The sequence below is a fragment of the Papio anubis genome, chromosome 19 (genome assembly GCF_008728515.1).
Source record: "Papio anubis isolate 15944 chromosome 19, Panubis1.0, whole genome shotgun sequence".
Classification (NCBI taxonomy): domain Eukaryota; kingdom Metazoa; phylum Chordata; class Mammalia; order Primates; family Cercopithecidae; genus Papio; species Papio anubis.
Genome location: NC_044994.1, coordinates 996,260 through 1,008,329, shown reverse-complemented (window position 1 = coordinate 1,008,329; position 12,070 = coordinate 996,260). Strand labels below are relative to the sequence as shown.

Below are 12,070 nucleotides of genomic sequence, written 5' to 3'. Positions count from 1 at the left end.
ACTCTACAAAAAAACTGTTATAATAAACAAATTCAGTAAAGTTGCAGGATACAAAATCAACAAATAAAAATCAGTAGAATTTTATACATCACTAGCAAACTACCTGAAAAAAAGAAATCAAGAAAGCAATTCCATTTTCAAAAAAATTACCTGGGAATAAATTTAACCAAGGAGGTGCAAGATCTCTATAATGAAAATTATAAAACATTAATGGAAAAAGTTGAAGAGGACATAAATGGAAAGATAGCCTATGTTCATGGATTAAAATTAATACTGTTAAAATGTCCATGCTACAAAGTGATCTACAGATTCAATGCAATCCAGTGAAAACACCAATGACATTCTTCTTAGAAACAGAATAAATAATCCTAAAATTTGTATGGAATCATAAAAGACGCCAAAAGCCAAAGCAATTTTTAGCAAAAAGAACAAAGCTGGGGGCATCACACTCTCTGACCTCAAAATATACTACAAAGCTACAGTAACCAAAATAGCCTGCTACTACCATAAAAATGGATGTAAAGACCAATAAAACAGGAGAGCATGGAAATAAATCCACGTATTTACAGCCAATTTATTTTTGACAAAGACGCCAAGAATACACACTGGTGAAGGACAGCCTCTTTGAAAAATGGCGTTGGGAACACTGGATATCTACATGTCCAGGAATGAAACTAGACCCCTATCTCTCACCATATTAAAAAAATCAACTCAAAATGGGCTAAAGACTTAATATAAGACCCCAAATATAAATACTAGAAGAAAAGATAGGGGAAACATTTCAGGACATTGGTCTGGGCAAGGGAAGGGTCTTTTGTATAAGACCCCAAAAGCAAAAATAGACAAATGGGATTACATCAAACTAAAAAGTTTCTGTACAGCAAAGGAAGCAATCAACAGACTGAAGAGACAATCTACAGAATGGAAGAAAATATCTGCAAACTACACATCTGACAGGGATGAATATCCAGAATATATAAGAAACTCAAACGAAATTCAATAGCAGAGCAGAAAACACAAATAATCCAATTAAAAACAGGTAAAAGACCTGAATAGTCATTTCTTAAAAGACATCCAAAGAGCCAATAGCTACATGAGAAAATGGTCAATATCACTAATCAGAATAATGCAAATCAATACCACACTGAGATATTACCACACCCCAATTAGAATGACTGTTATCAAAAAGACAAAAAATAAATGCTGGCATGAATGTGGAGAAAGGGGAACTCCTGTACATGGCTGGTGGAATGTAAATTAGTACAGCCATTTTGGAAAACAGTATAAAGGTTCCTTAAAAGATTAAAAATAGAACTATCATAAGATCCAGCAATCCCACTACTGGGTATTTATCCAAAGGAAATGAAATTAGGATTTCAAAGGCATATTGGCACTCTTGTGCTTATTGTAGCACTATTCACAATAGTCAAGATACGGAATCAACCTAAATGTCCATCAATGAATGGAGGGAGAAGGAAAATGTGGAATGTATATACCCATACACACGTATATACGTATACGTGTATATATAACATATATACATACACATGTTATACATACACATATATATGCGTATGTTATATATACACGTATACGTATATACGTAACATATACATATATACACACATACACACACACACACACACACACATATATAGTAATACTGTTTGGCCATAAAAAAAAAAAGAAATCCTGTCTTTTGTGGCAAAATGGATGAAACTGGAGGACATTAGGTCAAGTACAGAAAGACAAATAGTGCACTTTCTCATGTGGAATCTAGAAAAGTTAACCTCATAGAAGCAGAGAGTCGAACAGTACCTGCTGGAGGCTTTGGAGAGTAGGGAAGAGTGGGCATGGGGAGAACTTGAACAATAGTTCAATAGGGGAATGAGTTCTGGTGTTTTACTGCACAGTTGAATGACTACGGTTAATAATATTTAATATTTCAGACAGGGTGTGGTGGCTCATGTCTGCAATTCTAGCAGTTTGGGAGGCTGGGGCGGGAGATCACTTGAGCCCAGGAGTTTGAGACCAACCTGGGCAACATGGTGAGATCCAGTCTCTACAAATATTTAAAAATGAGCCACATGTGGTGGCATGTGCCTGCAGTCCCAACTACTTAAGAGACTAGGGCAGGAGGATCCCATGAGCCCAGGTGGTTGAGGCTGCAATGAGTGAGCCATGATTGTGCCACTGCACACCAGCCTGAACAAGAGAATGAGACCCTATCTCAAAAAAAATGTATATACATACACATTTTATATATACATAAAATCCTCTCTTCTAGCTATTTTGAAATATTTACATATACATATATATTTCAAGTACTATGAAATATATTAGCATATAATAATATATAATGAAATATACATTTCAAAATAGCTGGAAGAGAGGATTTTGAATGTTTTCACCACAAAGATAAATGTATGAGGTGACAGATGTGCTGAATAGTCTAATTTGATCATTACATAATGTGTAAATGTATCAAAATATCTCACTGAACCCCATAAATAGGTACAATTACTAAGTGTCAATCAAAAACAAAGGCCGGGGCACGTGGTGGCTCACGCCTGTAATCCCAACACTTTGGGAGGCCAAGGCAGGTGGATCAAGAGGTCAGGAGATCGAGACCATCCTAGCTAACATGGTGAAACCCCATGTCTACTAAAAATACAAAAGATTAGCTGGGTGTGGTGGCGGGCACCTGTAGTCCCAGTTACTTGGGAGGCTGAGGTAGGAGAATCACTTGAACCCGGGAGGTAGAGGTTGCAGTGAGCCGAGATCATACCACTGCACTCCAGCCTGGGCGAGAGAGCAAGACTCCGTCTCAATAAAACAAACAAAACAAAAAAATAAAAAAATACAGTGGCACTGCACAAAAACCACAAATTTTTTAAAAAAGATTTCAGCCAAGGTAGATTTTGCTTGAATCTTAATCCATGTCTAATCCACAGGTATGTAACACTGGAGTGCCGACCACAGTGGTGCTTGAATGTGATCTGGAACCTTCTTGCTCCTTGCCACTGTTCAGTCTAGGGCGGAACCAACAGTGAGATTTCCAAGTAGGTCCTTATGACGCTAAAGGACTTTAACTGTCAGGGTTGTGATATCAGGTACACTAGCAGCCCCAGGCAGCTGGCTAGCCCACCACTGGGCTAGGGAAACACCCTCCAGCATGCCTCTAGCATGGACTTCAGGAGTATACGGCAACCCAAACCAGGATTCGGACCAAAATGAAGAGAAATTTCCGTTTCTTCTATGAAAGAGGACGTCATCATCTACCCTGGGAGACAGTTGTAATTAATGAGATGGCATGTGAAGAGCCCAGCATCATGTCTAGAAAATACTACGTTTCCTCACTTGTCACCATTCCTAGGGACGAAGGTAGAGGAAGAAGAGTGCATCTGGGCCCTGCAGATGAAAGCAGTGACAACTTACATGCCAGAGAAGAAAAAGGCATATATAACCTACACACTGCGACTACAGTCTCTCGAGTCCTTGAAAGGATGAGGACATGACCACCATCTACATATCTGCCAGTGGCAGGTGGTACAGGTAGAAGCAGTGGGAGCCAATGGTTTTGATTAACTATGACTACACTGGCCCAAATGACTCAGTATGGACAGGGATGGCCTTCTTTGAAGATCTTATCCAGGAAGCAAGGAGTCTTGGATCTAATTAATAAGGAATACTTGGCCGGGCGCGGTGGCTCACGCCTGTAATCCCAGCACTTTGGGAGGCCGAGGTGGGCGGATCACGAGGTCAGGAAACCGAGACCATCCTGGCTAACACGGTGAACCCCATCTCTACTAAAAATACAAAAAAAAAAAAAATTAGCCGGGCGTGATGGGCACCTGTAGTCCCAGCTAGTCGGGAGGCTGAGGCAGGAGAATGGTGTGAACCCAGGAGGAGGAGCTTGCAGTGAGCCGAGATCGCACCACTGCACTCCAGCCTGGGCGACAGAGCAAGACTCCGACTCAACAACAACAAAAAAATAATAAGGAATACTCTACTTATTGCCCGAGGAGTTTAATGATTTTAAACAGAGATGTAATATTGCAACTTACAGTTTTTTGGAACTTATGGAACATTCATTCCCTGGAGTTACTCTTGTGCAATATGGTACTGTTAAAAGCAATGCTTGTATTTAGATCTTTAAAAAGTCTCTGGGAAATCCATTCATAGAATGGATAAACTAGTTTCTAATTTGTCTCACTGTCATCATGTACCAGAGGTATTAAAAAGCAAAAAGCATGCCTGGCACACTGGCTCATGCCTGTAATCCCAGCACTTTGGGAGGCCGAGGTGGGCGGATCACTTGAGATCAGGAGTTTGAGACCAGTCTGGGCAACATGGTGAAACCCCTTCTCTACCAAAAATACAAAAATTAGCCGGGCGTGGTGGCACGTGCCTGTAGATCAGTAGCTGGGATTACAGGCACCACCACACCTGGCTAATTTTGTATTTTCAGTAGAAACAGGGTTTCTCCATGAGACCAAGTCTCGTCTTTCACTCAGGCTAGAGTATAGTGGCACAATCTCAGCTCACTACAACCTCGGCCTCTAGAAGATACTACATTTCCTGAGCCCTCACTCGTTATCTCCCGTGCTCAAGCAATTCTTCTACCTCAGCCTCCCAAGTAACTGGGATTACAGGCATGTGTCACCACGCCCAGCTAATTTTTTGTAGCTCTTACAACATTAGTTCTGAATTGCCAAACTAGATATTTACTCTGGGAGGTTTACTGTCATCAATACTGGGAATTTGCTAATCAATATGTGGTAATACCAGCAACCAGCTTAAGTATTTATGCCTGACCTTGTGCTGAAAGGCAATTACAAATAGCCTATATATCTACAGGAATGTCAAGGTCCTTGAAAGTTTTCTGTAAATGAATACATACTTTAAGATTATAATTATACATATTTACGGACTTAAGATACAATCACTTTGGGCTGGGTGTGTTGGCTCACGCCTGTAATCTCAGCACTTTGGGAAGCTAAGGCAGGCAGATCACCTGAGGTCAGGAGTTGGAGACCAGCCTGGCCAACACAGTGAAACCCCATCTCTACTAAAAATGCAATATTAGTCCAGGAGTGGTGACAGGCACCTGTAATCCCAGCTACTCCGGAGGCTGAGTACGGGGAATTACTTGAACCTGGGAGGCGGAGGCTGCAGTGAGCCGAGACTACGCCATTGCACTCCAGTCTGGGCAAAAAGAGCGAAACTGTGTTTCAAAAAAAGAAAAAAAAACAGTAGCACGTGTGGTATGTATGTATTAATCCAACTTTATCAGTAATCACTTCATATGCCAATGGTCTAAATGCACCAATTAAAAGACAGAGATTCTCAGAATGCCAAGACCATTTCCGCAGAAATTAACCCCTTGGAATGGGTAGCAGGCTTTTCTGATCCTGAGTACCTGAAGGACAAAGACGTTTCCAATGTCCTATCTGGAACAGGGGCAGAAAATGCTGTAGAACTGAGAGTCTGAGGACTCTACCATACCAGATTAACAGAAAAAAATCCTTCCTAGCCACAAACTGCATTGTCAAAGACTCCACAAAACAGTGTCCAGAAAACCTGATCTCTGTGATAAAAAGGATCCATCCTCAGATAAAGCATGTATTCTAAAACTAAAGATACAAAACTTAAAAAAAGCAGTGGTAGGAAAGACACAATCCAAAGGACCATACACTTCCCTCCCAGTGACCCACCTCACCACAGCCAGGAAGCAGGCTGTGAAGGCATGGGGAAATCTGACTGAACTACTTGATTTTCTTTTTGACCTCCAGATTTAAGTTGGTGAAAGCTCACTGCGATTAGAAAGGGAAATTTTCCTAATCTTAAACATCTGAAATAACTTTTACTTCACCTAAATCACTGATCACTGCCAAAGTAATCCCAGGAAAGCCAGTGTTCCCAAAGTCTAGTGTCTGAAGCAGGACATGTTCTGTGGGCTGAGTTTTCCACACATTGAGTATTTTGGCTCTGAGTACCCTAAGGTTTATGTTCATTAAGAATATTTTAATGCTATTTAAAGATTTGGAAAAAATCTTTTAAAACAAACCTTTATTCTGACACCAAGGGTCTAAGTTATATTCCTGTATTGGCTACTAATCACAGAAATGAAAGTGCTAGTAAATATGTTCACATAAGAGAAATAGAATGAAAAGTCAGTCTATCTTATATTACGCATCAATTTACAGTATCTGCTTACGTCCAATATGATGTGATTAAACCATACAAAAAATGGAGTCTGTGGTTGTTTCTATTTTACATTTTAACTTAGTGCATAACACAAACTTCTGATCAGTCTTTGAATTTAGGTTCTACAAATATGCAGTAAAAATAGCTTCATGAGAATAAAGCCATCAACCAGAAGAATGTAACATTTTGCTGGAATTTCATTATATCTGCCATAAATATTCAAGTTGCTTGTTATAAAGTCAAATATTATATAAACCAAGTATTAGTGTGTAATGAGGGCAAAAGTATCTGAAGTTTCCAGCTACTTTAATAATTAAAAGCTTAACCACCCCCAAAATGAAAAATTCAGTTTCTTTAATGAAATCTTGTTTCTACAAGGGCTTTTAAGTAACAGACAGGATTTAACCTGAGGCTGAGTATATATGAGGAAGCTAGCTAAAATTTTACAATTTTAAGACAGCCAATTGGATTTACCACAAAAATTCAAACATACTTTTTGAAACAAAGACAAGGGCTCAAGTGGAGTGCAGTTATTTGATGCTATGTGTATTTAACAAATAGATATGATTTTAAACGTGTATAAAGTTTACCTGTATACTAGAATCTCCCTTTATACATTTTGCTCCTTCTATTATAGCCATGTATGAAAATCTCAGTTGATCTGGGGTCTGAATAAGACCCATTCGGTATTTTCTCATGTTCAGTAACATTTGTTTAATGTTAATATCATCTCCTTTTTCCATCTGCAAGAAAGGCAAATATCAGACAAATTTTTTGTTATTGGAACCCAGGAAACAGAATCAATGCAGGATCATTGCTAAGATTTTTGCTCTGCATTTTCTCCTCTGAAAGAACAACGATAATTTAACCCTGCAGCTATAACTGTTACATACACAGCAACTATCCCAGCCTACTCATCCCTCCCCACATCTCAACCACTCAAGTAGATGGAGGACTCTGATTCTTCAGCTGATTCACACTTCATTCCAAACCAGTCATAGTAATCTCATTCCTTCTGGTCAGTCACTGGTTAAAGGAAGGATTTATAATCAGTTCTGACTAGTATAAGGACTTTTTTTTTTTTTTTTAAGTCATGGCAGGAGTCAACCTTTCTGCTCACTGCCCTTCCGCCTCCTTCATGTCTGCACTACAGACACGATCTCTGGATACACAGCACCCATCTAAAGATGGTGGGAAAGAGGCCAGTAAGGAAAAAATAAAGGTCCTAAAAACAGAAAAAAAGATTTAGGCTGTATACAGGCTGGGACTGGGATTGACTGGTGCAGAAAGAATTAGCCCTTGGGGGCACAGACAGGAACCTCAGGCGAGTAACAGTAATACTGACATTTATGGAATGCTCAGAAAACACCAGGGACTCTTCTAAGTGTCCCTTAATGTATTAATTCATTGAATTCTCACAGCAACCCTGTGAAATATGTCTATCATTATCCCTAGTTTTTAAATTTAAAAAAATGAGATAAAGTATTTGTCTGAGGAGGAAGTCAGTATTACATATGAATTTATATTTGAAAAAATGAGGGGAAGAGACCTATTATTTCTGTAATATAAAGCTACCAGGAAGAAAAACATCTTCTTAGGAACCTCTAAAATCATCTTGGATACATTTCTACCAGTCATGAATAAGGCGCAGTTGCAAACATGGAAATGAGATTTTTAGGTTTTTCCAAAAGTAGAAGTTAAAAGTTGAAAAACCTCAGTTCTATGATACAACATCAGTGCTTATTCCTTGCCAGTGGAAGCAATTAAAAAAAAAATCAATGAGATTAAAATGAGATCGCAAGAAGCACTTACCAAAACAAGACAAGTGTCTACCAGAGAGAAGGTGCCAGAGCGCCCAATGCCTGCACTACAGTGGATCACCGCAGGCCCATGGTCAGGGTTCAAGGAGCCAGATTCTCTCACTTTAAACAAGAAATTGAGAAATGAAGCTGGTGATTCAGGGACTCCAAAATCTGGCCAGGTAGTATAATGAAAGTGAGATATTGTTCTGGTTTCACCACTCTAAAAAGTGAAAATCAAGGGAGGAGAAGTTAGTTCTATTTTTTTTTCTTTTAAAAAAACTACTTCAGAAAGATCATGTGTTTTGTGTAATCCTTTACAGCCATATAGGCTGTTTATACTATGATTTTTCCATTTGTTTTCTGACAATCCCATATACAAATTAGGGAAGATTTTCTTTAGTGGAAATTTGGGATGTATTAATAATAGCTAACATATACAACACTTACTATTTTGGAAGCCTGTTCTAAACACTTTCCTTATTAACTAAATCCACACAACAATCCTATTAAAACCCATTTTCCTGGTGAAAAAACTGAAACAAAGGGTAAGTAGTTTGCTCAAGGTCACACAGCTGGAACATGGCAGAACCAGGATTCGAAGCAACCTGGGGCAGCCTTTGGGTTCTCAGTTACTAATCTGTTACCATACACGTTACCAATATTTTCTTTAATTCATGCATCATGAATGGACTATTTTTTTCTATTTTAAAAAATGTCTGCCAGGCGCAATTGGCTCATGCCCGTAATCCCAGCACTTTGGGAGGCCGAGGTGGGCAGATCAACTGAGGTCAGGAGTTCGAGACCAGCCTGGTCAACGTGGTGAAACCCCATTTCTACTAAAAACACAAAAAATTAGCCAGGCGTAGTGGCGCGTGCCTGTAATCCCAGCTACTTGGGAGGCTGAGGCAGGAGAACTGCTTGAACCCAGGAGGTGGAAGTCGCAGTGAGCAGAGATCATGCCAGTGCACACCAGCTTGGGCACCAAGAGTGAAACTCCATTTTCAAAAAAAAAAAAAAAAATTCTACCAGTGTAATTTTACATTCTTTAACATTTTCCTTTTTATGAATTTCAGAGTTTATTTTTAAAATATAATTTCCTGTTTAACATGATTATCTGTTAGATTCTGCTACACAGGCATAGGGGAGCAACTCAAGAATTAATCTAAAGAACCAATCTTTACATTTTTAATTGGAATTGTTCCTCTAATTGTTGCCTTTCCCCATGGCAATAATTTCCAGTCCTAAAGCTGTTTATATGCTTTTGCTGATGTGCTAAAATGGTTTACCAACATGCTAAATGTTTCCTGTCTCTTAGGCCTGCCTGGCAATCACTAACGCTTCCTGGATATTCCTGATGGTCTGTATTTCTAACTCATTATGAAAATGTTCTTCAGCTTTCTGCCAATTGCCTTTTGCCCCAAGGAGCACTTCTCTGCTTTATATTCTTCATTGGTGTAAATTAAGCAGTGGTCTTCCACTAATACGTCTTTGCGCAATTTTTCAGTTTTATTGTAGGAGGTTTTTTTTGAGGGAGGAGGCATAGAAACAACGTAAAAAACCTTGATGTTTAATGGTGTAATAACTAAAGACTATTATTATAATATCCTGCTCCCAATAAAAATTTCCAAAATTAGAAGTTAGCTTTCACTTTAAAAATATAAATTTTTGGCTGGGCGTGGTGGCTCACATCTGTAATCCCAGCACTTTGGGAGGCCGAGGTGGGTGGATCACCTGAGGTCAGGAGTTTGAGACCAGCCTGACCAACACAGAGAAACCCCATCTCTACTAAAAATACAAACTTATCTGGGCGTGGTGGGGCATGTCTGTAATCCCAGGTACTTGGGAGGTTGAGGCAGGAGAATCGCTTGAACTTGGGAGGCAGTAGTTGCGGTAAGCCCAGATCGCACCATTGCACTCCAGCCTGGGCAACAAGAGCAAAACTCCATCTCAAAAACAAACAAACAAACAAAAAACCCCTATTTTGCAGTAGAAATTGACTTCTACATCCCAGACTCAGTATATAAGGTATGATACTAATAAAGTACAGTGAAATAAATTTTTTAAAAAGTACATACTTTTAGTGACCTTTTAACATCCAGCATTAATAATTTCAAATACAGTGTGATCCACAAGTTCTCAATATACTAAAAGCAATAAAAAATTTCTCCATTACGAATTAAAATGATCACGGTTTCTACGTTTTAAGACATTTCTTTTTAAATTAATTATGGTAAGTGAATAAAGCCAGACTGAAGGCTACATACTATACTATTCCGTTTATACGACATTCTGGAAAAGGCAGAATCTCACAGAAACAGAAACCAGATCACTGGCTGCCAGAGGCTGGGGGCAGAGAACATGACTGTACACAAGCAACACAAGAACATCTGGGGCAGGGGAGCGGTGACAGAACCGATCTACGTTTCTGCTGTGGGCAGTGGCTACATGACTGAATGCACTGTCAAAAGTCACATAACTGTACACCAAAAGGAGTCAATCTTACTGTAGGTAAAAAAAAAAAAAAAAAAGGTAAATTTATTGCATTAAAAAAGAGAATGCAAAACATTCTAAAATAAGAAGGGTAAACTCTCGTGTCCTTTTACAGAACAGCAGGTGGGCAGTTAACAAGGCAACACAGACAGGAATGGGCTAGAGGCAGGTTCTCGACAGCGCGGGACACAGTTAACTCCAAGTTTTCCTGTAAACGAGGTTAAGATTCTAGTGACATTAATAACCCACTTTGTTTCTTACTTGCTGTGGCCATCGGCAGGACCAGACTCAGTCTGTGTGGGCCTTTCTGTGGTCCACTCTGAGCAGGAGCCTGCAGTGCTCTGTGGTTTCTGGCCCAGAGCTCCTATGGGGTCCTGCGTGTAATTACTTCATCATGTCCTGGCTCAAACATATGGTCGCCCTACAATCTTGGGCAACGGCTTGCTTTCTCTTTGCTTGTATGATTTTGGCTCAAGACTAGTGGTCTCAATTTTTTTCAAATTCAGGTCACACTGTCTGGGATACTGGAAGCCAGTTCCCAGAAATGCTCATGACTGTTTGTATAATAAAGTCTTCCCCACTAATAGATTTTTGAAAATCAGTTGTTGTTTTTTCTCCCCCTACAGAACCAGGACTTTTTGAGAGGTTAACTTTGATTAATTTATCCTTACAGAAACAAGATTCAAAAAACACAGCTTTCCAAAATCATGTAATTCACAGTTACAAAGGACCACATGAAGGCATAAGATTCATATATTTACTACTCTGGTAATAGAAACATTCATATGCATGACTGGATGGACCCCTTTCCCTCTTTTTCATGCAGGAAAAAAAAAAAATGAGAGGGAAAAAAGGGTTGCCAAAGGATACAAAGCTAAAACAAAACTCATCTTTATTCCAAACAAGGTCTGCATTTAGACTTTACAATTTTTGGCAAACTCCTTATTTTCAAAACTGCAGAAGCACCCTTTTCTTCTCCTTGGTCACCAAGTCATACTACTTCCCCTCTGATCCCCAGCCGCTGCCCCCCAGCCCACCAAGTCACACTACTTCCCCTCTGATCCCCAGCCGCTGCCCCCCAGCTTCTCGCTGCTTCACCCCACTTCCTACACACACCCAGGCTGCACCCACAATTATAGGCTGTCCCTGTCTGCAGCTGCTCCACACATGCCTGCCAAACTTTCTGTCTAAAACTTTGCATTATGTATACTACATTCTGCACAAAATGTCAGCGGCTTGCTGTTCTAAGGCAAAATCCCATTTACATTTTTAAAAGAGAATTCTAAATTTAAAGTCTTTTTATAGGGATGTCAAACTTGCATAGATGAAGCCAGGAAAATAGCCTGTGAGTTGAGCAGGTGTAACAACAGGAATTGTTAGGCCACAGCAATTTAAGTGTATGCCCTGTTCACAGCCTTCAAATGCAAGTTAATAATCATCATAAATACATAATAAGATTATACATTTTCCAATTATAAAAAATCTGTACAGCTCTATGACCCCAGGCCCAATTACTTTCACACTTTAGGTATATATGGAGGGTACCAAGATTTTGTTTCTAAAAGACT

At 39.5% G+C, this 12,070-nt stretch overlaps 1 protein-coding gene across 10 annotated transcripts in view; it reads right to left on the bottom strand.

Moving 5' to 3' along the window:
• The window catches only part of PTPN2 (protein tyrosine phosphatase non-receptor type 2), a 97,624-nt gene that overhangs the window by 21,104 nt on the left and 64,450 nt on the right, over nt 1-12,070 (bottom strand). For 5 of the 10 annotated variants that reach the window (XM_031658668.1, XM_031658667.1, XM_031658669.1 and 2 more), the window contains 3 exons: nt 10,088-10,156; nt 8,023-8,232; nt 6,801-6,953 (listed from right to left, as the gene is read on the bottom strand). In XM_031658668.1, the coding sequence (XP_031514528.1) occupies nt 6,801-6,953; nt 8,023-8,232; nt 10,088-10,156 (432 nt within the window). The remainder of the gene's footprint in view (nt 1-6,800; nt 6,954-8,022; nt 8,233-10,087; nt 10,157-12,070) is intronic. The other 5 variants (XM_021929917.2, XM_031658671.1, XM_031658672.1 and 2 more) reach the window with 1 other exon arrangement.